Below are 26,903 nucleotides of genomic sequence, written 5' to 3' on the forward strand. Positions count from 1 at the left end.
ATGGGGGGGGAGGGGTGGGGGGGGTGGTTAGGTTCCTACGGTCAAAAACCAAACATTTCTACTGGCCTCTTGGGCAAAACAGGCAGCTGTCCCTCAGTCATTCCCGTAGCCCTTCCCCCCAGGCTGGCTCACTGACCAGATATTTCAGCTAGGAATCTGCTACTCTAACCTGCATGGGTGTTTATTATCCCTGCTAGTGCCTTGCTCTACAATCTGCAGTACTCCCCCCACCCCTTACCTAAAGTCCTTGTAGCTGGTGCTTGTTAAGCACTTCTGAAACCCCCTCCCCCTCCCCCCATCCCAGTTCTCTTCCAGCCCAGGAACTGGGCCCAGGAGAGGTCTTCGGTTGGCCAGAGGAAGTGAAGGCTGCCAAGGCTCTTAAGTCCTTGCTGTTAAACTCATACAGCAACAAATACTTGAGTCTCTGCTGTGAGCCCTCTCAGCTAGCACTAAGGACTTAGCGATGAATCCAAAAGTCACAACTCCTGCCCTGTGGACCTCACAGTAGGAAAGGCAGATAGTCAAAACCACCAATAATTATTAACGCAAGGGCTGCGAAAGGAAAGTGCTGGCTGCTATAGGAATATGTAGTGGATTTTGCGGAAGCAGGGCGAGGATTGGCAAATGCAATATTTAGGCTGAGACCAGAAAGAGTCAGCATCAGGCTAAGATTAAAAAGTTAAGGTCTTGGGCCTCCCTGGTGGCGCAGTGGTTGGGAGTCCGCCTGCCGGTGCAGGGGATGCGGGTTCGTGCCCCGGTCTGGGAGGATCCCATGTGCCGCGGAGCGGCTGGGCCCGTGAGCCATGGCTGCTGGGCCTGCGCGTCCGGAGCCTGTGCTCCGCAACGGGAGAGGCCACAGCGGTGAGAGGCCCGCGTACCACAAAAAAAAAAAAAAAAAAAAAGTTAAGGTCTTTTGGGTCAATGGCGCCGCGAGCGCCCAGCATGCGCCAGGAACTGAGTTGGAGAGCAAGGGGTGAGGGGCAGGGTGGCGACGAAAGGACCTGCATGAAGATTCTGCAGTGCAATTCTTTGTACAAAGTTTTCCAGGATTACCCCATTGTCTGGAGTCCTTGCCCATCTGGTCCAAGGGTCGGACCCACTTCAGTAGGGCTCTTCTGGGCTGCAGCTCCAGGAGCGACGCCCACCGCAGCAACTCAAACTTCTAGGGGCAGGTAACCAGCGAGGGGTCGCCCGATGGCCCCCTATCGAGACCTTAAGAGTCGTACACGCACACTCCTCCCGGACTGCCGACGCCTGCAAAATTAGCGGCGGGAACCGAGACCCGGTCTGAGTCGGTGCAACTCTCCGCAGTCTAGGGTTGTCAAGCTCCGTGACAAGAAAAACTACATTCCCCACAACCCCTTGCGCCTCCGGCTTGCTGCGGTTGCTTACGGCCAATCGGGAGAGGCAGCTGTGGCGGGGGCCGAGGAGGGACATTTTAAAAGGGCCGGAGATTGCGGGCGTCAGTGGCCATGGCGGATACAGCGACTACAGCATCGGCGGCGGCGGCGGCGGCGGCTAGTGCCGCTAACGCCTCGACCGATGCACCGCCTTTCCAGCTGGGCAAACCCCGCTTCCAGCAGGTGAGGACCGGGCTGTGGCTTGAGGGTCGGTAGGTAGCATAGGGAGGGCGAGCACACTCCTCTCCAAAATCCTCTTTAGCCCTAGGGTCTCCGACCCGCGGCCACCAGGGAGCCTGCTGCTACTGCCTGGGGGAACCTTGGCCACAGCCGCCTTTTCCCATTGGTCAGCGGGGTGGGCGAGGGCTCCCACCTTGGCTCCCTATTGGCCATCGGCGCCGTCACTCCCCATCCGCCCATGCCCTCCAGTCCTTCCCGCCCGAGGCTCTCTGTGATTGGCCACTGCCCGCCGCGGCCCGGGATCCGAGCTCCCGGGTCCGAGCCTCTTCCGCAGGGTCTCTTGGGCAGTGTAGCCTCCCGCTTCAGGCGGAAAGTTCGAGTCCGGCCTCGGTGAGAAGTTGGCGTGGCCGAGATGCCTTCTAACTTTTTCCCCAGTTGGTGACCGACATTCTTTCCGAGCTGCCCGCGGAGCCTCTGGGCAGCATCCGTGCCCCGCGGCCCCGCTCCCAGCCCTCCACCCCAAGCAGGGTCCGCGGTGGGAATGGGTGAGGGCCGCGAGCCGAGGGGTACCCGCCGCCCGGCGACCCCTCTCCTCTCCGGCGGGGGATTCACTGACGTAGCGACTTGGCCGGCTGGTGCCCTGCCGGAGATGGAGCGAGGACGTTCGGGGAGAGCCGGGGTGCGGAGGAAACGCTGTGTCATCCCAGGGGACCGCCGGCCGCTCGGAGGGTCCGTGTCCCCGGGAGCCTGCCCCAACCCCCTACCCCGCTGCGACCTCCACGGAGCGCTCTTCTCTGTCCGACCCGATATGGCTCTTCGGGGCACGGTGACAGTCGTCCTTTTCCTTCGGAACCCCAGACAGGGCGTCTCTAACTCGCCCTCGGCCCAGGAGACGGGGATAGGGTCCACAGCCGGGACGTGCGGCCCGGGCTGGAGGCTGGGAAGGGCCGTTCCCACGCCGCATTCCCGGACCCCCGCTGCCTTCAGCGCTGAGGAAATGGACTTTGTTAGGAAAAGGGACAAAGAGACTCGGCTGAAGTGAACCAGGCTTGCCGTGGGGGGGGGGGGGGCGCGGTGGAGGCGGACGGAAAGAAGTTTGCAGGAAGAAAGGAAATTGTACAAAGGTCGGTGCAGTGGTTGATTGGTTGGTTGTTTTCATGATGGTGGGAGAGGGACTGGTTCCAGCAAAGTGGTGCACTGAGCTTTGCTGATAATTAAGGAGTTGGGCTTATGAGCCGTCTGAGAAAATGTCCCCACTGTTTTTAAACAGGACTTTAATTCCTTTAAAAAATAAACCATCTCAGCATGTAGGTATCTGAGGCGAGACTGGTGTCATCCTGTCAGTGCAGGGTGCCACCTGGAACTGCCTGTCAGGTGTTCCTCTGCCTGGACTTGAGTGACACCTCATTAGCTGACCCCCTTCTCCGCCCTCCACACACATTCTGTTGTTCTAGTCCTTCAAGACTCAGGCCGGCCTCCTCCTAAACACTTCCTCCCTTCTTCCCCTTACCCCCAGGTAAGGGGGTCTCAGACTCCCTCCTGCCTGCCTCTTTGGCCACCCCAAGTGGGATCCTCAAAAGTCAGCCTTTACAACAGTCTGCCCTGTGGTTCTCTAATACTTCTCTGTGTGATTACTTGGTCTCCTCAACACTTGGGAACACCTTTTGAGAGGAGGGGCTGATCTTGCCCTTCCCTTGTCTCCATCCTACCCTGAGGTGGGGCTTGGCACATAGTAATGTGCTGAATAAAGATTTGTGGGTTCATTTTTTCCCAGTACCTGTCCTGGGACATTCAGTCACACAACAGATATTTGAGAACCTCCTAGTGGCTTTAATGACTGAGCCCTTTGCTGTGATCACTGCTGGAGCCATAAATGCACATTTGAGGCTACTGTTCAGGCAGCCATTGCTGGTACCTCTTTTTGGCACCACTCCTGAGGGCAGCAAGTGTTTGTTATATTTGCTTTTGAAGCACCTCTCCCCAAGCATAGTGACCTGCATAAAGCACAGTGTGTGTGATATTCATTCATGTTAAGGAACTTCCCTTTCCTCCAGGTCTGCTCCTCCACACGACTCCCTGGTTGTGCAAGCAGCCCAACCTGCCACCCAGATGACTCTCAAGAAACTGGGAGTCACCTGTATACTTGCCTTCCTCTCCTTCACCCTCTAAATGCAACCAGAGGCCCAGGGTTCTCATCTCAGATAGCTCTCAAATCCACTTGTCTCCACTGCTGGAATCTTAGACTGAGCCCCCATCATCTATCTCCTGAGCCACTGCAGAAGCCTCCTAACAGGGCTCCCTACTTGCACTCTGGCCCCCTTCCAATCCCTTCCTCTTCCGCATGGCAGAGTCCCAACAATGCAGGTCTGATCAGGTGACACCCCACCCTCTCGCGCAACACATATGTTCTTAAACACCTTCCAGTGGCTTCCCCTGCTTCTGAGATAAAGACCTCTGTTTGGAAGGCCCCAAAGGCCTGCATGGCCCACCCCTGCTGACCTCTTCTTGCTCCAATGGAAACCCCACGCATCCCCTTGAATCCTGCTTTCCACCACACTGGCTACTTTCAGCCCCTTGAACCCTGAGTGGTTCATAATCCAGGGCTCAGTCCCAGAGCCCAATCCAGGGACACCACTCTCAACCCCCAACCAGTATCACTGCTTTCTGCAAGACTGGGCAGGGTCTTTCCTTACTCCCTAGGGTCCCCCCAGAGCCCTTCTTCCTTTCATTCCTCAAGGATCTCCCTGTGCAGGGGGTAGGGGGAAGAGGGGCACTGAGCAGTGTCAGAGGGTGGAGAAAGATAGCTTGCCTCGATGGGCTTTGGTCTGTTACCATCTTTCTCCCCATAAGATGATAATGCTAGCCAAGCATCGTTCTAACCTTTTTGTGCATTGACCTATTTAATTTTCATGACGACCGTGTGAGAAAGGTACAGTTATCCCATGTATTATAGGTGAGAAGACCGGCGCACAAACAGATTCAGTTACTTCCTAGGCAGTCTGGCTCCAGAGTCTACGTTTGTCTGTTTATTGTCAACTTTTTTATTATGCAGGCTTCCAAACATGCAAGAGTGGAGGCAACTGTCAATGAACTCCTGTGCACCCGTCACTCAGTTTCAACAGTTGCCAGTGTGAGGCCCACCTCATTTCACCTATATGCCCCCACCCCAACCAATGAATTATTTTAAAGCAAAGCCCATTATTTCATTGTATCTGCTGTAGGTCTCTCTCAAAAGTAAAGACTTTTTTGGTTAGCTTTTCTAAATAAACTTTAAAATTTTTGAAATAATTTTGTGTGTACAGAAGTCAAGTAGCAGAATTCCTGTATAACCTTCACCCAAGTTTCCTCTAATGTCATCATCTCAGATTACCACGGTACATTTGTTAGAACTAAGAAACCAACATTGGAACATTACTATTAACTACACTCCAGACTCTGTTGGATTTCACTATCTTTTACACTAATGTTATCTTTCTGTTCCAGGATCCCACATTCCATTTGGTCATCATGTTTCCTCAGTCTCCCCTCGGGTCTATGACAGTTTCTCAGACTTACCTTGTGTTTGATGACCTTGACAGTTTTGAGAAGTACTGGTCAGATATTTTATAGAAGGTCCCTCAATTTGGGTTTGTCTAGTGTCTTTCTCATGGTTAGATGGTTATGGGTTTTAGGGGGAGAATGTCACAGAGGTGAAGTGCCTTCTTTTTCACATGGTATCAGAGGGTTTTTTGATTAGTTTTAACATAACCATCATACCACTAACACACCTAAAATAATTATTTCTTAATATCATCAAACCAGTCATTATTTGTCTTCGTCTGTTTGGGGCGCTATAACAAAATACCATAGATTGGGTAGCATATAAACAACAGAAATTTATTTTTCACAATTCTTGAAGCTGGAAGTCCAAGATCAAGGCACTGGCAGATTCACTGTCTGATGAGAGTCAGCTTTCTTGTTCATAGATAACATCTTCTAGCTGTAACCTCCCATGGCAGAAGGGAGGAGGGATCTTTCTGGGGTCTCTTTTATAAGGGCACTAATCCTAATCATTAGGGCAACCTCATCACTTCCCAAAGACCCCACTTCCTAAAACAGTCACCTTGGAGGTTAGGATTTCAACATATGACTTTGAGGGTGGGGTGGGGACAAGCATTCAGTCCATTGCACTATTCACATTTCCCTGATTGTCACATCATTTTAAAAATAATTGGTTTGTTTCATTCAGGATCCCACAAGGCCCACACATCATATTTGACTGATAGGTCCCTTTCATCTCTTCTGATCTATTGGTTCTTCCCTCTTTCTTTCTTTCTTTCTATTTGTTGAAGAAACTGCGTTGTTTGTCCTGTACAATTTCCCTATTCTGAATGTGACTGAAGGTATCTCTGTGGTATAAGTTAAGATGTTCCTGTGTCCCCTGTTGTTCCTGTAAACTTCAAGTCCGTACTTATAACCACTGCCCCGTATTGCCAGGTGAAGGGAAGATGGCAGGAGTGCCTGGGGGAGCTCTGTGAACTGACTGCTCCCTTTCTTCCTCCTTTTCTGCTCATTTCCTTTCCTGAACTCACTCTTTTCTTCCTTCAGGCCTGACACCGTTTTTGGCAATTTGGGGCCCCAGGACAGGAAACAAACACACATGATTCTTCCCATTTGTGATTCAGTCTATCCAGAAATAAGTTTGCTTTATTTTTTTTTAAACTTCCTTGTTTCTTCTGAAATCTCACTTATCTGCTATGACGACTGGGGGTACGGGTGTGCTGTGTGTGTCCTGGGTCCAAAATCCACCAAGGCCTACAATAGCAGAGCAGGTGGGTTGCATAGGGCTCCCTCTGGGGTCCAGGGAGCTTGTGGGCAGGAAAATGCACTCTTCACTTCCAGATGGAGAGGTTTGTGTGGGCTGAGAGTCAGGAGGCAATGGGGAAGTTTCTCATATAGTTTGCCTGAAATAAGTTCTAAAGTGAAAATGCCTTGCAGGTAGTTATACATTTACGTTCTATAGGCTAGAGAGCGACTGTTTCCCAGGGCTGGTCCTGGGGCTTGTTTGTGCTGTGGACACGGTCAACACCTTCCAGTCCAGTGGCTCTCTACCCCTGCTGCACAGTAATCACCTGGGCAGGTTTCTAAACAGACACCGATGACTGGAGCCCACCCCAGGCCAATAGCATTCGAATCCCTGGGTGTACAGCCTGGATTTTAGAAAACCCAGGTGATTCAGTGTGTAGCCTGGTTGAGGACTACTGAGCTGGTCCAGCCTTTCCGCCTTTGGGCTGCAGGTTCAGTGATTTAGAGGTCTGGGTGCAGGCGGGCTGTCAGTTTCTTCTCAGGCCTTTGCCCTCAGCTGCTGCTCCCGAGGCAGCTCTCTGGCTCTGCTCTCCTGGGCCAGGCCCCGGAGTTAGGAAGGCAGCAGGCCTCGAGCCCCGGCTGAGAATTAGCTGACTCACCTTTCTTGTGAAGGGAAATGGAAGGAATTACTTGAATGACTCATTCTTCCAGTGAAGCAAAAGGGAAGGAAAAACATCCACTGATTATCTGATGGAGTAAAAGTGGGGTCTGAATTTTGGAGGGCAAAAAAAGATCATACATATTAAACTATTGAGAAAATAATAAAAACTAAGCAAGCCGAGAAGGTAGAAACCTTCCCTGCTGCGTCGTGCATCAGGCTGGGAGGACAGTTACATAAAGGCAGCTATAAAGAAGAGTGCTTCTGACTAGGGCCTGCTCAGCCCTGAGGTATCCCAGCCACCTCCTTCTTTGGGGAGCCACTCTTTCGTACTCATTGAGAAATCACATTCTCCAAGGTCATAGATTGCCAGAAACTGCTGTTTAAAATGTATCAGTAGTGTTGACTTAAAAAAAAAACACACAAAAAAACCCCCCACAAAAACACAGAATGTAAGAACTGTGAGTTGAGTTTATTTAGTGTCTTACTGAGGACTATAGTCTGGAAGACACCCTCTCACAGAGCTCTGAGAAACTGCTCTGAAGCGGTAAGGGGGGAGGTCAGCATGTATATGATTTTGGCAAAGGGTACTTGTAATCAAGCACACATCTCAGAAGAAGGTTGCTGCCACGCATGAGGAACAGATATCTTAGTTAATGGTTTTAGTGCTTTTCTAAGTATGGGAAGATGCAAGAATCCATGTTCATAAAAGATTTCTCCTGAAAATATTTAAGTCTCTGAAGGCCTGTTCTGCCAATTTTCCCAGAGCACAGAGAGCCTCCTTCCTGATCTCTGCCCTGAACTCCTTTCAGGGTGTCTTGAAGGTTAGAGACGGCAGTGGCTAATGGCTCAATCCTTGTAGAACCAGGTGACAGTAGGAATGACACATCCCCCTTTTGATTGGTGGGCCTATGGCACTTTGACTCAGAGAATCAACGCAAGTGCAGAGCTTCAAATAAGGAGCTTTAACTTTATAGTTTTCACACAAAACAAACCCTACGTCTACTTCTCAGTCCAGACCTATGTGGGCCCCCTTCCCCACAGCCCTGCTTTGCTTCCAGCCTGTTAATGTACTTCCTTCATTTAAAGTTTACTCTACCTTTCCCCAGAATTCTGCACTAACTCAATTTTTTCCCTTTGTTTGACAAAATGCCTTATAGTTCCTCTACTTTGTGGCCTCCCTCATTGCAGTGAGTCAGTAAGCCTGACTTTGTTCCGGGGTAGTGGGGGAGGTTAGTCTGATTGGTTAGGACATGTATGCCTAGCATTTCCAACTCAGAACCCCTTTCTTGAATCTCAGGCCTGTATGTTTAAGTGTTTGTTGACAGGTTACATCTGGAAGGCCCTTTAAGTATCACAAGTGTACACGACCAATCCAGAACTGTTATCTTGCTCTCCACTAAATCAGTATGCTTCTTGCTTTCCTTATCCTGGTTAATAAGCATTAGTGTCTGACTAGAGATCTAGGCATTACCATGACTGTGTTATTCCTCATTCCCCCAGTCAGTTAACCTTGCTCTACTCCCAGGACCTAGCACAGTCTTAGGCACACAGTAGGTCTTCAATAGCTATTTGGTGAATGACTGAAAAAACCACAGGAGCCTGGTGCAGTTTCTGACCCGAGCCTGCATGCCTTTGAGCTCTTGCTGATACCCTTCTCTGCTAGGTAAACTCATCCATCCACTCATCCCAGCTCCTCTGGGAAGCTTCCTGACTCACTAGGGAGGACAGTGTGCCCTGTCCTGTGTGCCCTGTGCCCATAATGATGCCTCATTTAGGCAGGGATCACAGCGTTTTATAGTTATCTGTTTACTTGTTTGTCTCTCTTGATTGTCTCAGTTCCTTGCGGGCTTGTTCGTCTTGGTGTTCCCTCAGCTAGTCCAGTATGGCTTTGTAGGTATCAATGGAGCAGAATGTTTTACTTAGGACTCTCTCCCAGTGGCAGTGGTGGAGAATAATACGAGAGGGCTAGAAGGGCCGGGACAGGATGAAGGCAGAGACAGACCACAGGGCAAGTCAGAGGCTGGATGTTTGCACTGGATCATCTTCAAGAAGCTGCTTCCCTCAGGCCATTCTCCTTCAGGCCCTCACCTCTGCCCCTGCTGATCCTCTTCCCTCCTTGGGCTGCTAACTGCCTTACTCTTGTCCCTTTCAAATCCTACCCTCCCTTCAAAGCCCAGCTGGGCCTCCATCACTCCAGGAAGCCTCCAGGCCATTGGCTGTTCACCGGCCCACTCATTCATTCCTGTGGCCAGTGTGTTTGTGGAGCCTCTTCTAGGTGTGTAACACAAGACCAGGAGCCAAGGAAGATAATACAGAAAGAATATCCAATAGCCCGCATCCTTCAAGAGCTTATAATCGAGTAATAGACCAGTTTGTATCTTAATTTAAATATATATTTAAAAAATAGAATATTACTTATTTATATTATACATAATACTGATTATTTTTCATTTTAAAAGCAATATAAAAGATATGGAAATAAAAATCCTATTACCGAGAGGCAACCTCTGTTAACATTTTAATATATTTTCATCTAGCTTTTTAAATAATATGATTTTAAAATCCTAATTTTGAAACAGTTTCAGTCTGACAGAAAAGTTGCAAGAAGAATACAGAGAAATTCCATATACTCTTTGCTTAGATCCACTAGTTTTTTGTTTGTTTGTTTGTTTTCTGTACGCAGGCCTCTCACTGTGGTGGCCTCTCCTGTTGTGGAGCACAGGCTCCAGACGCACAGGCTAAGCGGCCATGGCTCACAGGCCCAGCCGCTCCGAGGCATGTGGGATCTTCCCGGACCGGGGCACGAACCCGTGTCCCCTGCATCGGCAGGCAGACTCCCAACCACTGCACCACCAGGGAAGCCCGATCCACTAGTTTTTAACATTTTGTCACATTTCCTTTATTATTCTTTGTCTACAGATGATCATAAAGTCCAGAAACATAGCAAATATACATGTTACCAAGAACATCTTCAATCTGTAAACAGAATAATGGTGCCTACATTTCCAGATTTTATTACCACCCTGTATATTTACACGTTATTTATTTATTTATTTATTTTGGCTGCACTGGGTCTTAGTTGCAGCACGCAGGATCTTTAGTTGTGACATGTGGACTTCTTAGTTGTGGCATGCATGTGGGATCTAGTTCCCTGACCAGGGATCAAACCTGGGCCCCCTGCATTGGGAGCGCGGAGTCTTATCCACTGGACCACCAGGGAAGTTCCTATACATGTTATTTTTTCTCAACCATTTGAGAGTAGATTATATTCATTTATCCCTTAATACTTCAGTGTATCCTTAAGAACAAGGACATTCTCTTACATCTCTTAGTCTGTTTGGGCTGTTATAATAAAAATACTGTAGACTGGGTGCCTTATAAACAACAGAAATTAATTTCACCCAGTTCTGAAGTCTGGGAAGTCCACGACTAAGGCACTCGCAAATTCAGTATCTGGTGAGGGCCTGATTCCTGGTCATAGACAGCTCACTGTGCTCTTACATGGTGGAAGGGGCAAGGGATTTCTCTGGAGTCAATATAACGGCATTAATGCCATTCGTGAGGGCTCCCAAAGGCCTCATCTCCAAATACCATCACCTAGGGACTTAGGATTTAACATATGAGGTTTTTTTTTTTTAAGGGAACTTTATTTTTATTTATTTATTTATTTATTTTTGGCTGCATTGTGTCTTCGTTGCTGCGCAGGCTTTCTCTAGTTGCGGCGAGCGGGGGCTACTCTTCATTGCAGTGCGTGGGCTTTTCATTGCTGTGGCTTCTCTTGTTGCGGAACACGGGCTCTAGGCACGTGGGCTTCAGTAGTTGTGGCACAAGAGCTCAGTAGTTGTGGCTCACGGGCTCTAGAGTGCAGGCTCAGTAGTTGTGGTGCATGGGCTTAGTTGCTCCAAGGCATGTGGGATCTTCCCGGACCAGGGCTCGAACCCGTGTCCCCTGCCTTGGCAGGTGGATTTTTAACCACTGTGCCACCAGGGAAGCCCTAACGTATGAATTTTGAGGGGACACTAATATTCAGTCTATAGCAATAACCACAGTACAGTTATTCAGGAAATTTAATTTGAGTACACTACTTTTATTAATCTATAATCCTATTCCAATTTTGTCAGTTTTCTCAGCAATGTCCTTGAGCGCATTTCCCCCTCTAGTCCAGGACTCAGTCGAAAATCATGCATTGCATTCAGTTGTCTTGTCTCTTTAGTTTCCTTTAATGTGGGGGCAGTTCTTCAGTCTTTCTTTGTCTTTACGCCATTGACATATTTGGTGAACAAGGCCAGTTATTTTATGGAATGCTCCTCAGTTTGGGTTCATCTGATGTTTCCACACGATTAGACTCAGTCCCTTCAGAATACTATGTGAGCTATTGGGAACTTCGCAGGGGCACACAACGTCCATTTGCCTCTCGTTGGTCCTTTGAACATGCCCCATCATTTTGGGGTGTGGCACTTCATTACTTTCTAGCACAACAATATGTGCCAGTCTCATCGTGTACCTTCCCTGCCCCAGCCCTGGAATCAGCCACTTCTCTAAGGAACCCTGGTTTATTCTAGTGGATGTCATCCCGTCTCTTTGCTATCCATTCAATATCCATCTAGCTCTGTTTATCTCCTGTCTATTAGGTTGGAATCATGCATTTTACATGCATTTCACAAATCATAAGCATTTTTGCATGTCATAAACATTGTCTGAAAACATGATTTTAAATGGCTGTGTAGTGTTCAATCATGTAAATGGATCGTCATTTTAACAATCTGCCTTTATAAATAATGCAGCAGTGAGTGTCCTCAGTATATACCCCTGACCACACCTCTGAACATCTCTGATTGAGCATCATGTATGAGTTGGGAAATAGTTTAGGCCATTTGAGTTATAAGAGGTTAGAGAAGCAACTGTTTTAGTTAGGAATGGTGTGGAAGCTTGATGCGTCTGTGAAAGGCTGGGGGTGGAAAGGCTGCTCCATGCAGGGGGTGCCATGGTGAGCAGAGAGATGGAGGTGGCATGGGGCCTGGTGTGTGCAGGGGACCTTTTGGTGACCCGGGTCCTACTGGGGTCTTTATTGGGAAGCGGAAGAAGCAGAAATTGGCTGCAGGGTCTGGTGCCCTAGTGAGAAGGGAAAAGAGTGTGGAGGCTTCTTCCTCCACTGAGCGGAGGGTGAGCTTGGAGAGCTATGGGGCTCCAGGGAGGATTTGGGACACAGCCTGAGTGTAGTGAGGCATGAACCCCCGGCGTCTGCAGCTTTCCCCTTTGTCCCCTAGCTCGGTGCCCTCTCTCCTCCCCTTGAGGTTGGCTTTGCCAAGCTGGCCCTGTCCTGAGGGCAGAAGGCCCAGCAGCAGCGTTGCTTGGTTTCTTTTCATTGTGCTCTAATGCCTGTGGCCTGTTTAGCACAAAGCCTTCCTTTTCCAAGGCCCCTGCTCTGGGGCAAGGATAGGGGAGCTGGCCCCTTATCCTGGGCCTCACAGCAGCAACGGAGCTATGGGGGAAGGAAGGCCTGAGGGCTGCGAGCTGGGCACTACCGTGTTTGAGTTCCATCTGTGGGGAGCTTTCCCTGGGGGCAGACTTTGGGGAGGGACCCTACCTCACTCGAGGGTCCTAAGTAAAGCAGAGAGGCTGTGCTGGGCAGGAGAGACTGGGAGAGGGCTGGGCACCAGACCTCCCCTCCAGCCTGCATGCTCAATGGTGCCTGGGAGCTGCTGAAAGGCTTGGCATAGATCCCAGGGCATTGGGAGGAGAATGGGAGCACGTGGAAGAGACATTGGGACAGTCACTGAGTGTCTTAATGGTCTTTCTGAGTTGACTTTAGAAAGCCCTCAGACCTGGGAAAGCTGCCCTCAGGTCACTGAGAAGCAAGGCCTCATTGGTGTTCCTCACCCGCTTGGGGAGTGAGTCCTGGGGACTGTGGGACACTGACAGTAAGGATGAGCTGTGGGCGGTGTTCCCCATTGTCTGGAGGATGGGGTACAGAAACTTATCCCATCTCCTCTCCCACCCCTTCTCCAGACATCCTTCTACGGCCGCTTCAGGCACTTCTTGGACATCATCGACCCTCGCACACTCTTTGTCACTGAGGTGAGTCATGGCTGTCATTCTCAATGGAGGCCCCTTGGCCTTTATACCTTGTGACTTTGGAAGGTCCATAGGTCATCTGTGTGTTTGCCTTATACACATTATCTCATTTCATCTGAATCTCACCACATCCCTTCAAGGTAGATATATGTCATTATTATTATTTCAAACTTCAATAAAATTATTACCAAGTACATGGATTATATGACAATAGTTCATGCAGTACAGATGCATTTAAGTAGAACAAAAAAGGATCCTTCATACCCTCTCCCTACACAGTTCCCTCCTCGGATACGTAAGGCTGGGTATAAGGTATAATTTACCTTTTATGTGTGAACCATCCTATGAGTTTTGACAAACATATCGAGTCGTGTCCACACCATGATGAAGATGTAGAACGTTTCTGTCACCCTAGCACATTCCTCATGCCCTTTTATAATCCATCTCCCACACCCCATGCTGAGCCCCTGGCAACCATTCATCTGTTTTCTGTCCCTGCTGTTTTGCTGTTTCTAGAATGTCATATAAGTGAAATCCTACAGTATGTAGCCTTGTGTGTCTGGCTTCTTTCCCTTAGCATGGTGCTTTTGACATTCATCTATGTTGTTGCATGTATCAGTACTTCATCCCTCCTGACCGCTGAGCAGCATTCCATTGAGAGGATGCTCCAGAATTTGTTTATCCATCCACTTGCTGATGAACACCTGGGCTGTTCCCATTTTCTGATTATTATCAATAAAATTGCTCCGAGCATTCTTTGTGTGGACGTATGCTTTCGTTTCTCTTGTGTGAATAACTAGGACTGGGATTGCTGGCTCATACGGTAAGTGTGGTAAGTATATGTTTAACTTCATAGGAAACTGCCAAACTGTCATTTAAAAATTGCTGTACATTTTACATTCTCATCTACAATGCTTTAGTTGCTCCACATCCTCACCAATCCTTGATATTATCAAATGTAAATGTATTGTCAGATTTATTTGAGCCATCCCAAGAAGTGTGTCTTTATATCCTTTGTATTGTATTTACAGATGTGTACAGCAATGCATACACATGTAAAGCAGCAAATATTTATTAAGCATTTTCTGTGAGCAAGGCAGTGTCATAGCATTTTACATGTATAAGCTCATCAGATTAACTCAAAGCAACCCTATGAGGTAGATTCTATTCTAAGTTCCATTTTACAGATGAGGAAACAGACAGACAGAAGTTAAGTCTCATGCACATGGTGCTGGCCAGTGATGGAGCCAGGGTATGAACACAGGTGAGCTTGTCTCCAGAACCCTTTGCATTCCTGTTCAGGTAACTCAAGTTTAGGGAACCCTCCCAAGATTACTCAGCTGGAAGAAGGCCTGAGCTCCCACTCTGGGTCCCCACATACCCTGAGGCAAGTCATTGAGCCTCTGAGTTAGCCCCCTGAGTAGACAGCACTTCTCTGCTCATCTTCTCTGTGCTGAGCATTGGCTTGCTCCAACTCTTGGAGGGAAAAGAAGCACACGGCCTGCTAGGTACCTGGACCTAGAACCATTCCCATTGTTCCTGGGAGAGCAGCCCAGTAATAGGCAATGTGGGAATTACCCTGATATGTGGTTTCCTCCTGTGTCTCAGGAAGGATGAAGGCCTCAAGTATTTAACTTAAGGGCAAGGCTATTGTACTTCTGGGCCCTGTCTAGATTCTCCTAAGGAGTAATCAAAGTGATTCCATAGAAATTTGGAAGAGGACCAAACTAGAGAAACTACTTACCTAGCCTAGGTTATGTGTCTTTCTTGAAAGCTCCCAAATGGTGCACAGCTAGATAGAGTTGCAACACAAATCCCGACATAAATGCCAGCTGCTTGATGGAGGAGGCAGTAAAGGCCAGTGCTTATTAAGGGTGGACTTCGAGGCACGTTGAGAGATGGTGGAGGGAGCCTTGGGAGGTCCGGAGTTTCTTCAGGGCTCCCCTGATTAACAGAAGCAGTCAGGGGCTTTGGGGATGGATGGGCAGCTGCAGAGCAGCACGCCGCCTGTGCTGCTCACAGGGCCCCCTCTCCGGTCCACCCTCCTCTCATTCCCAGACCATTTCATTTTACTGCTCTCTTCCTGTACCACATTTTTGTCTTCAACTCTTGCATTTTGAAAGGTCCCAGCATTCTTGTATATCACTAAACCATCTCTTCCCTATTTCCCCATCAGTAAATTTAAAAATCTCATACATTTTTTTTTTACTATTAATTGAAATGTCAAGGAAACTTAACTATTTACTGACTAGGAAATAACCAGTGCAATAGAAATTTTAGAATATTTTTCAAATTTCACATGTTTCTTCCCCTCATCAAAGATTCTGATAGGCTTCCTGGAAAGAACTAGACCTCTCCCTCCTGCATCCCAGCTGGGAACTGTTTCCAATACTACTTGCTGGCCTTCTGGAAATTTTCTGCCCACAGAAGATCTTCTAGGCCCTAAAAAATCTGGAAGGGCCATGAGTGGGCCCTTCATGCCCTCCCTGGCCCTAGTCCAGGCAGGTTGCTTAGCAAAGCCCTCTGCATGGAAACAATGAGAAATTAGAGGCACCAAGAGGAAAGAATCTCTTACCTGAGCCCCTCCCCCCCAAACTATGGTGCTACCAGGAGGGCCAGTTCCCCCTTCTGCTGGGCTCAGTCCACAGACCATGGCTTATGTCTTTAAAGCACTGTTTCTCTCCCAGGGCCCTTGGCTGGTGTCCTGGGAGGGAGCATGGGGTGGTGGCTGCCCAGGGGGAGGAAATCTGGACAGGCCTGTTCATCTGTGAGGACGGGAGGAGAGTGGAGAACATGAGGAGGTGGCTCTGGAAGCCAGAGTGTCCTGAGGTGGAAAGGTCCTAGGCAGCTTGAGCCTTCTGGTGACCCGGTTCTGAGGGGCATTAGCCGAGTCAATGGATAGACTCATCTTGAGAGAGTTTTGCAGCTACTTGTTTGCAATTTATAACAGACCAAGCTTTAAAAAGATTCCAACCCTTGTATGTGTAATGAGGTGGAGCAAATTTTATTCACCATAATTTCTCTTAGGAAGAAGGCTGTCATTGTTCTAAGAATGTCTTGAGCAAGGCTTCAGAAAGGGAGGAGGTTGCCTGCTTGACAGAGGGGGAAGAATTGTGCTTTTTGATCCTCCCAAAGAGAGGAGAGAGAAGGAACAAGAGGGAAAAACAGTGGGAAGGAGAGCGAGTAACCACGATGAACTGAAAGGCTAGTGTCTGAGGGCCCTTTTGAGATTGGTCATACATGCTTGTGAAAGTTCCTGTCCCCTCCACCATCATTCCTGTGATATTGTCATAAAATCTGCCTGGTTCCTGAAGTCCAGCAAGAGTAAATTCTATGGAGGGATCTTGGGGGGCTGTGAGTCTACTGTCAGGGTGCCATGTGTGCAGGATTGGGCCTGAGGAAAGAAACCACCAGGACCTGGCAGAAGCCCTAGCTTTGTCCTTCCACATAGGTCATGGAATTAGATTTAGATCCCTAAGGGCAAGGCTATACCAGCTGACATCTAGGTTACTTTAAATTATGAACTGAAGATGAAAGGGGTTTGCTATTCTGAATTCAATAATTATTTAAGAGAACGAATTGTTGGCAGAGTATCATTCTGAAGGACATAGAAAACCAACTGAAACAGTGTTAATAACACCAACTCCTTATTAGTATTGGTGTAGTAATCTGAAACTATTTTGGGTGTATTGTAGGACAGAATAAATCGTTATACTGATGCTGGGCACCAGGGTTCTCAACATGGGAGTAGGGAGATACAAATACGGAGTAGGGGAAAAGACAAAAACTATGTGATGTTGTATTTGAATTGGAGGTATCAATATGAACTTAAGATTTACCCACACACACAAACACACACACACACTTACATTTATATTTCTCAATTTCCTGGCTCTGTTCACTGAAAGGTCCATTACACCCCAGTAACAATGAACACACTTAGCACTCAGATCTTGGTTTCTAAATACCATTACTTACAAAAAGGACCCAGGGCTTCTTGGAGAGGTGGCCAAGTCCACACCCAAGGCAAAGAGACTTGCTACAGAAAGTAAGAAATTGTTCATAGACTGATGGAGACACAGGAACAGGAAGTGGCTGCATCCCGCTAGCCACATTTGGGACAATTCAAACATTAAGAAAAAGAAAAACAATGGATTATAATACATTGAATAATAAGAAGAATCCATGAGTCCATAGTCAAACTAAAAATGTGAAAGAGGGAAGCTCATATTCACAGAAGAATGTCAGCTAATAAATGTAGGAGGAAATAAACATTGTGTAATCCTCAACAAAATAACTGATTTTGACAAGGATCATTAATGGATGCTATTTTCATAGAGTAAAAGTTGTTGGGGGCTTCCCTGGTGGCGCAGTGGTTGAGAGTCCGCCTGCTGAGACAGGGGATACGGGTTCGTGCCCCGGTCCGGGAAGATCCCACATGCCGCAGAGCGGCTGGGCCCGTGAGCCATGGCCGCTGAGCCTGCGCGTCCGGAGCCTGTGCTCCGCAACGGGAGAGGCCACAACAGTACCGCAAAAAAAAAAAAAAAAAGTTGTTGGGAAACAGGATATTCTTATGCTTTCAGGTAAGTATCACCTCCAAATATTATTTAGCAATTACTAAGGGGAAAAGGTACCTTTACAGTGGAGAGCTTGGAGGATGCCCCTTTAACCAGGTGATGAGGCATCATCACTAACAATGAAAACAGCTGATATTGTGGGCCTCTTGATGTGATGTGGGTAGTAATCTCTAAATATTAAAGTCTAAAGAAGAAAATAAAAACTGCTCATTATCTCACCTGCAAGAAATAATCACAATTAACATTCTGGTATATGTATATGTACAAAATTAGGATGGTTTGTATAATGTGTATATAGATATAGATATAGATATAGATGTATCTATATCTTACTCTATCTCTGTACAGACAGTCCCCAACTTAAGATGGACTTTATGATGGTGTGAAAGCAATACACATTCAGTAGAAATCATACTTCGAATTGTGAATTTTGATCATATCCTGGGCTAGTGATATGCGATACAATACTCTCTCATGTTGTTGGGCCATGGCAGCCACAGGTCCCAGTCAGCCACGTGATCACGAGGCGAAACCACCGATACACTTAGAACCATTCTGTACCCACACAACCATTCTGTTTTTCACTTTTAGTACAGTATTCAATGACTTACGTGAGATATTCAACATTTTATTATAAAATAGCCTCTGTGTTAGATGATTTTGCCCAACTGTAGGCTAATGTAAGTGTTCTGAGCATGTGTAAGGTAGGCCAGGCTAAGCTATGATGTTTGGTGGGCTAGATGTATTAAATGCTTTTTCAACTTAAGATATGATATTTTCAGGAATTCCCTGGTGGTCCAGTGGTTAGGACTCTGTGCTTCCACTGCAGGGGGCACATGTTCGAACCCAGGTCGGGGAACTAAGATCCTGCGTGCTGCGTGGCGTGGCCAAAAAAAAAAAAAGATGATATTTTCACTTATAGTGGATTTCTCAGGATGAATCCCATCATGAGTCAAGGAAGATCTGTGTGTGTATTATGTATATATATGTATACATACATAAATATATATATATATATTTAAAATCATATGTGATATATGTATACATGATATATATATTTTTTTCCATGTAGCATATCATGAGCATTTTTCCTTGTCATTAAATATTGTTTCAAAATGTGTTTAATAACTGTATAGTAATCCATCATGTGGCTATTCTCTAACTTAATCATTTTCTCAACTGACCATGTGGGTAGTTTCAAGTCTTTTGCCATTATAAATAATATTGCAATAAATATCCTTTGTACGTAAATCTCCCCATATTTCTCTTTATTTCCTTTGGGTAAATTCCTGAAAGTAGAATTTCTGAATGAAAGGCATTTTAAGGCTTTTGATATATATTACCAAATTGCCCTGTAAATTTTACCAACCTGTACCAAGATTATATCAGTTTATGCTCTCAGTAGCAGTAAGTAAGGATGTCCATTTAAATGCATTCTAGACAGCATCAGATAGTCTAATTTTAAAATTTTTAATGGAATTTTTAATTTAAAAAATTTCAAATGTCACTATTCTTATACACTTCAGGTTTTTGCCCATCTGTATCTGTTTTTGGCATACTTATTACATTGAACACAGACTTTTTATTTGCTTTTATCATCTACTTCCAGGCCTTTATAATTTTGGGAAATCATGTCTTATAGTATAAATAACCATCCCCGTTAGACTTTTAGGTCTAACAGGTAGGTTGTTTCCTACCATTTTTGCTTTCCTGCAAAAAATAGTCTCCGGCAAATCATTTTTCATTTCTGCTAAATTTATTTTTTAGAAAAAAATTCCCAAGAGTAGGGTATCCAGGCTGGAGACCATGATTGTTTTTATAGTTCTTGGGGTAGCTGGACAGATTTATTTTCTAAAGGTCTGTACCACCTATCATGCTGCCAGAATTATATGGGTTTACCTCACATCGGTGTCCTGAAGGTGGTCAGAGGTCTGCCACAGGGAAACAGAGCTCTCTCCCCATGTGTCCCTGGTTTCCCCTTCCCTTGTGCCTCCCAGAGGGTAGCTCGTGGTTGGTGTGAGCCAAGAACCAATCTCAGCACAGATAACCCCGTGGGTCCGGGGACGGCTGGGAGGGAAGATGAGAGAAGGGCTTGAGGCTCTGCCTGCACAGAAATTATTAGCTTTGGCCCCCAAATCCCACTGCTTGGGAGCCACAAAGAAATGGTTTAAGCTGTGGTTGCAGACAAGGTAAGCATGCGCGGCCTGGCCCTTGTCAGATGCAAGACGGGCCCAGGTGAGAGCAGTCAAATACTCAGCGATCAGGGCAGGACGTGAGGTAATCTGCAGGCCCCGCCCCCCGCCCCCGCTGCCAATTCATTCTCCCCTGACCACTGACACTCCCCTTCCTTCCTTCCTCCCTCCCTCCCTCTTTTTTTTTTTAAGTTCTGCAAGCTTTGAGACTCCCAAACTTTTGACTGCCTGAAATGCCCATGTTTCAATTGTAGCACTTCCGCTAAACATGCTCTGCAATTTCTCTGTGTGCAATTTCTCCTTCCCTTTCTTACCTGGGGTGCCCGGCCCCAGTAGGCATCAGCTTTTCGTGATGCAGGCGTTGCTGTGGTTTCTCTGGGAGACCACCCCTCTCTCAGTTACCGACTGTCATGAGGACAGGAGGCTCTTCTGTGTTCATGTCTCATAGAAATGGCCCAGAGCTGGGATTGAGGGGACTTGGTGTTCCTAGGTGCCACCCACCCACTCTGTGACCCTGGGTGCCAAAATGCCCTTCCCGCTCGGGCCCCAAATGTCTCAGAGAAAGGAATACCTACGTGGTTCTGTAATATTCACACACAGGGGTATTCTCATCCACATCCTATGTGAACTGGGCATGCATGGCCTCTTGGAATCCCAGGATTCTGTAAAACCAGCATCATCATTGAGGGACTCTGGCCTGCTGCTTTGGAACCTGGATCCCTAACCCTGACCATACCCTTCACTTCTCCTCCCCAGCAGTCTCAGTCATTCATTTTTGTTAAATGCTCATTATATGTGGCCCTGTGTTGGTGATGGGCTGGGGTAGGTGTGTCCTGCAGTTCTGCAAAGATACCTAAAACCAGTCCCTTGCTCCCTGCACCTTGCAGTCTCTGACAGATAACATGGGCACATACTGGTAAGTGGTCTGGGACCTCAGAGAGGTGCAAACCAAATTCTCTCTGGCTGTTCAGAGGACGGAGAGAACATTTCTGGAAGATTCCTGGAGAAGATGGCCCTGAGCCTTGAAGGATGGATGGGGATGGGGATAGACTGTTGGCGAGGAAGGATGTCCTCCTCCCCAAGGGTGGTGGGGGGAACAGTGTGGGCAGGATCAGGAGGTGGGAACCTGCAGGTACCACCTGGGGAGTGGGTGGGTCCTTTATCAGAAGTGGGGGTGAAATGTTTCTGGGTGTTCCTCACACCCTGACCAGGTGCTGTCACTCCCATCATATATTTTAACATATTAAATATTATAATAAATATTTAAATCATTTTGACATCCTCCCTAGACAAGCATGGATTATACTCAGTCTGCATTTAGCTTGGGCATGGGCTACAGGGTACCGCCTTCCCTCAGAAAAAGATTAGCTTTGCTTCTGATGACTTTCCTCATCTTTCTTTTTTGTGCCTTTCCTTCCTGTGTCCCACCATCCCCATTCCTGTCTGGCAGGGTCTCCTGCCTCTCTGCCACCACCCTAACACTCCATGCCTGCCCTTTTGCTTCCTTTTTCCCCTCAGGGCCTTGGGGTGGGACCTCTGTTCAAATTCTCTGCCCTGAAACAGACCTCCCAGGTGCCTGTTTCCTGAGGGAGTTTCCGGAGGCCATGCCCCATCAAATACACGCGTTGTGACACTTTCTGGCAGTCTGGAGATGGAGTCTGGGAAGCAACATTGGGCCGTCCCTCCCCCAGCCCAGGGCTCCAGAGAAGGGCCTGCAGCCTTGTCTCCAAGCCAGCTGGGCCCCTCACCATCTTTGCGTTGAGGGCCTAGCTCCCTGTTTGTTCCTGGTTGAAAAGACCTCCTACAAAGCTCACCCTGCCATTGACCCCCAGCTTTCCCCATCCCTCCCAAGCATCACAATGCACTGGGGTGAGAGGAGGGTTTAAAGCAAACCTATCCCTCAAGTCTCCCTGAAAACCATCCCTTTTTCTGCTGTGAGGAGTCCAGCTCCCAGGACAGCCAGCCCTCAGGGACCTCTCAAGACAAGTGGCCTGGGGCCTGGGGCCTTGCCTGTCCCACAGAGGCGCTAGGAGCCCTGACCCCTTAGGAGCCCCGACCCCTCAGCCTCTGACCTGGGGGGCCAAGCTGAGGCTTAGCAAGGCCCAGAGGCAGAAAAGCACATTCTAGCTTTCCCCAGTCCTGCATTCGCAGACTTGTCTTGAGAAACTTTGGATTTGGTTCTTTCTCAATGCATGCCAAGATCAGGGCTCTTTGGAACTTACTCCTGAGACAAGAGGCCTCCCTTTGATGACCGTGTCAAATGAGATGGAATCTGGCCAGGTTCTTAGAAGAACTCAGGAGAATCCCTGGAGTGGGAAAATAATGAGAAAGCGGGGCCATTCACCATTCAGGGTGGAAAGTAGAGCATTCATTGTCGGGGCAGAGGCTGAGGCTGGGAGGAAGCAGGCTCGGGGTGGGGAGCTGGCCGCATCACTAGGAAGTTTTGGGGGTTGCAGGGACAGCAAGGGTCTGACTAAACTCTGGGCTTGAATACTAAACTGCTCACTTTCTGTGTGACCTTAAGCAAGTTAAAACCAACAATCAACATGAAAAACAAATGTATTAAGTCTAGAAGGAAAATCATCACTTTGCAAGTGGTATGTTTACAGGTGATTAAAAATTTTTTGTGTGCTTTGAATTTTTCTGCTATTTTCTCTAAACAGCATGGATTACTAGTATAACTGGCAAAACAAAAACAAAAAACACAAAGCTATCTGTACTTTGGAAACAGATTCTGGGAAAGGACTCTGGAATTCAGGGATCGATATGCATATATTTGAAAGGGGAGAGGCAGTGCTTTCCAGCAGTCAGGCTACGCCCAAGTGAGAAATTTTCCTGGGCCCCTGACAGCCTGGCTGGCTTGTCTGGGCTGGCAGTTAGTCCTGCTATTTCAGTACAGGAGGTGGCTGTTCATTTCCCATCCTATGTGACCACTGTCAGCCTGCTCAGCAAATGCCCCACGGGGTGCCCTCCCTGGGGCTGCATGCTGCCTTTAGACCAGGGGCTTCTGTTGAGGTCTCTCTGTACTCCCGTCCTTAGCCAGGTTTGTCACTTGGTCAAAGGGGAACACGGTGGCTTCCCTGGGTTTCTTCCCCCACGATGAGCATCCCTGATGCCTGGGTTCCTCATCTGACCTTGACATAGGCTGCCTTCTCTCACTGTTGTCACTGTTTATTGTTGATTTTTAGAGGTATAACATACATACAGGAAAATGCACAAATCTTAAGTGTATGGCCTAATGGGTTTTGATATATGTTTATACCATGTAACCACCAGTCAGATCAAGACATTGAACATTTCCATTATTCCAGAGGGTTCCCTCATGCCCTTTCCAAGTCAGTACCACCACCACCCCGCCCCACCCCAAGGTAACACTGTAATGACCTCTACCACCATAGGTGCATTTTGCCTGTTTTTGAATGTTATATATACTTTATTTATTTATTTATTTAGGCTGCTCTGGGTCTCAGTTGCGGCACGTGGGATCTTCATAGTGGCATGTTTAGTTGCAGCATGCAGGATCTTTAGTTGCGTTGTGGCATGCGTGTGGGATCTAGTTCACCAACCAGGGATCAAACCCTGGCCCCCTGCACTGGAAGCATGGAGTCTTACCCGCTGGACCACCAGGGAAGTCCCATGAATTTTATATATACTTTTCTGTGTTTGCCTTCTTTTGCTTATCATTATATGTATCAGCCTTCTATTATTATGTAACAAATCACCCCAAAATTTAGTGGCTTGAAACAACAAAAAGCAATTCTTTTGCTTACTGATCTTCAGTTTGGGCAGGGCTTAGAGGGGATGGTTTGTCTCTGCTCCATGCAGCTTCGGCTAGGGCAGCTTGACTGGGGAAGGTCCATTTCAAGATGGCTCACTTTCATGGCAGGCAAGTTGGTGCTGACCATTAGCTGGTGGCTTAACTGGAGCCCCAGGCCCTTAGTTCTTATCCTCATGGGTCTCTCAGTAGCCTGCTTGGGCTTCCTTACACTATGATGGCTGAGTTCCAAGAGAGTGAGCACCCCAAGAGAACAAGGTGGAAGTGCAAGGCATTTTTATGACCTAGCCTCAGAGGTCACATAGCCTCACCTTGGCTATACTCTATTGTTGAGGCAGTCATAAAGGCCTGCTCAGGATCAAGGGGAGGGGACATAGACTGTACCTCTGGATGGGGCATGTGGGAAAGTTCTAGAAGAACATGGGAGCTGAGAGATATTGGGGTGCCAATCTGGGGAAGATTCATCCACATTGTAACATATATTTGTAGTTTGCTTTTTTAAATGAGGTATAATATTTCATTGTGTGCATATACCACAGTTTACTTATCTAATCTATTACTGACATTTGAATTGTTTGCAGTTTGGTGCTGTTTGAAGAGTGCCACTATGAATATTCTTATACAAGTCCTCCGGTGGATAAGGGCTGCCTTCTCTCACTGTTGCTGTCTCTTTAGCTTTTAAGATTTTAAAAATCATAACAATTCTATCCTTTTATTTTTTTCTTTCCCCATCAGTTACTGTGGCCATATGTATTTTAGTATGTAAATCTCTGCTAGTGTTTTTTAACTGTTGGGAAGAAATTATATAAGTATTACATAAATATGTTCTCTTTATAAAAACATTCAATATTACAATTAAGATTAAAGTTCCTCCCGACACCGCTTGCCAAGTCTGAGCCCTTTCCTCCTACCCCGAGGTAACCCCTGTCACCAGTTTGGTGGGTCTCCTTCTAGAGCATTTTTGATGCATCTTCTCACATAAATACTCTCATAGGAAATATTGTTTTCTATGTGTGTGTGTTTTGTCTGTTTGGTACAACGAACAGCATCATACAGCTCTGCAATTTGCTTTCTCACTTAAAAAAATATCTTGGAGATATGGCCATGTAGATCTACTTTACTTTTAAACTGCTGAATAATGTTCCATAGTATTATTATGCCACTGCCATTTAGCCATTTCCCTATGAAAGGACATTTAGGCTGTAGGCTTCTTTAATGTTTTGCGTGAGTCCCATGAACTGGAGGGCAGGCCTTGTACACTGTAAATATAGTCAGTGCTTGATCAGTACTGATGCACTCCTGCAAGGAAAGGGTTGCCGGAGCCCTGGATGTGTGTTCCTCAATGTCCCTTTTCTTTGCCTGCAGAGACGTCTCAGAGAGGCTGTGCAGCTGCTGGAAGACTACAAGCATGGGACCCTGCGTCCGGGGGTTACTAACGAGCAGGTAACTCTGCTAGAGGTGGGGAGGGAAAGGAAGGTGGCAAATTCACCACCCCCTCCCTGCAGCCAGAACCACTTCTCTTCCCTTCAGAATCCACTTCTACTGCTGCTACATCCCTTGTGGACTTCTGGCTTTTAGGAAGGGATATTCAAGTCTCTCCTGTAACCTGGGTCTGGTAGGGAGGCTGATAAGGCTAGAGATGCCTAAGGCAGTAGTTTGCTGGAGCTAACGTGTGCATCTTTTTCCAATTCCACATTCAGTGACATCAAGTGATGGCTTGAAATCATCCACAATAGGAGAATTTACACCATGGAAATTGGCAAATACTATAAATCATGACTTTTTTCTTAAAGAATCAAGTATTAAACATTTAACAGCATACCACTACTCAAAAGTTCAGATTGAGGGTGGGAAAGATGGGGGAGGATGGTGGGGATGAGGCTAAAACACTGTAATTTCATTTTTTTATATCATGTAGGAACTTGAATTAGAACTAATTGAAATGTTGATGGTTTTGTTTAGTTTGGGGGAAGGGTAGGGAGATGTAGTTTAGAGCGCAGCTCTAGAGCTCTAGTGACTGTAGAGATAGATGGTTGATGTGCTGAAGTTTTTCTTTTTGTTCATAAGCTCTATTTTAAAATCTATTAAAAATTAATTTCATAGTTTTTTTCAAAGTAATCTATGTGCATAGTTCAAAAAGTCAAATAGTACTAAAACACTTGTAAGGAAAAATAGTATGTTGCCCCATCCCTCCTCAATTCCCATTTCTATTCCCCAGAAGCAAATACTGTTAGCTGTTTCTTCAGTTAGAAACCTATATTTCAAACTAGCATGCTTATCTATACCGCTATTTCTCAAGTAGTTCTTTTATATTATCTATTACGGTAGTTGAGGATTCAGCTCTCTTATTCACTCCCATAAACACATTTCTCTCCCCTACCCTCATCACCCTCCCCAAATAGTTATCATAGTTTTGGGGTTTATGGATATTCAATATTCACATTATTACAATTATATGAATAATATTACAACTTTGTTGTACATGATTATGTTTCCTCTCCTTTTTGACTTTATGTCTTACCTGGATTTAATAATTGCCTCATTTTTTCTTATTAACACAGTTTTCCTTGTACCATCTCAAATTCTTACTACACCCTGTAGCAGCCTTTTGATATTTTCCGTGCCTCATTTCAGTCTGAAGACTCCTGTCCTTCAGTTCCATTATTTTTCTCTGAAACTTTCATTTCTGAAGACCACCTCCCTCCAGCTCCAGGCCTTCCTCTTGGTATACACCTTCATTTTGGTGGAACACCTCTTCTGGTGGCTTCCTGAAAAAAAGGCAAATGGGAAGAAAATTTTGAATCCTTTTAGATCTGAAAAAAAGGTAATTTGTAATTGTAATTCTGCACTCAGCTTTAACTGACAGTTTGGCTAAGGAGAAAATTCCAGTTTTTAGGTTGATAATCATTTTCCTTCAGAATTTTGGAGACATTGCTCTTCTGGCTTCCAGTCTAGCTGTTGAAAAAGCCAATGCTATTTTATTACTGATTCTTTGCAAGTGACCTGTTTTCTCTCTTTGGGAATGTTTAGGATCTTCTCTTTATCTATACAGTTTATTTCTAAAACTCCACAATGCCATCTCTTTTAAAATTCATTATTTTGGGTTCCTGGTGACCTCTTTCAATCTGAAGACTCCTATCTCTCAGTTCTGGCAACTTTTCTTATACTGTTTCTTTGATAATTTCCTCTCATTCTGGAATTCCTATTAGTCAAATATTCAACATCTTAGATTAACACTCAGATTTTCTTATCCTTTTT

The 26,903-nt window shown here is 46.6% G+C and overlaps 1 protein-coding gene across 4 annotated transcripts in view; it reads left to right on the forward strand.

Annotated features, from left to right (window-relative positions):
• Positions 1 to 1,456: 1,456 nt before the first annotated feature.
• SFXN5 (sideroflexin 5) overlaps positions 1,457 to 26,903 on the forward strand; it is a gene marked incomplete at both ends in the record, with an annotated part of 112,980 nt that continues 87,533 nt past the window's right edge. For 3 of the 4 annotated variants that reach the window (XM_079721449.1, XM_079721451.1, XM_079721452.1), the window contains 3 exons: positions 1,457 to 1,583; positions 13,036 to 13,104; positions 25,011 to 25,088. In XM_079721449.1, coding sequence (XP_079577575.1) covers positions 1,473 to 1,583; positions 13,036 to 13,104; positions 25,011 to 25,088 — 258 coding nt within the window. The remainder of the gene's footprint in view (positions 1,584 to 13,035; positions 13,105 to 25,010; positions 25,089 to 26,903) is intronic. The other variant, XM_079721450.1, reaches the window with a different exon arrangement.

Source organism: Hyperoodon ampullatus (assembly GCF_949752795.1).
Source record: "Hyperoodon ampullatus genome assembly, chromosome: 15".
Taxonomy (NCBI): Eukaryota; Metazoa; Chordata; class Mammalia; order Artiodactyla; family Ziphiidae; genus Hyperoodon; species Hyperoodon ampullatus.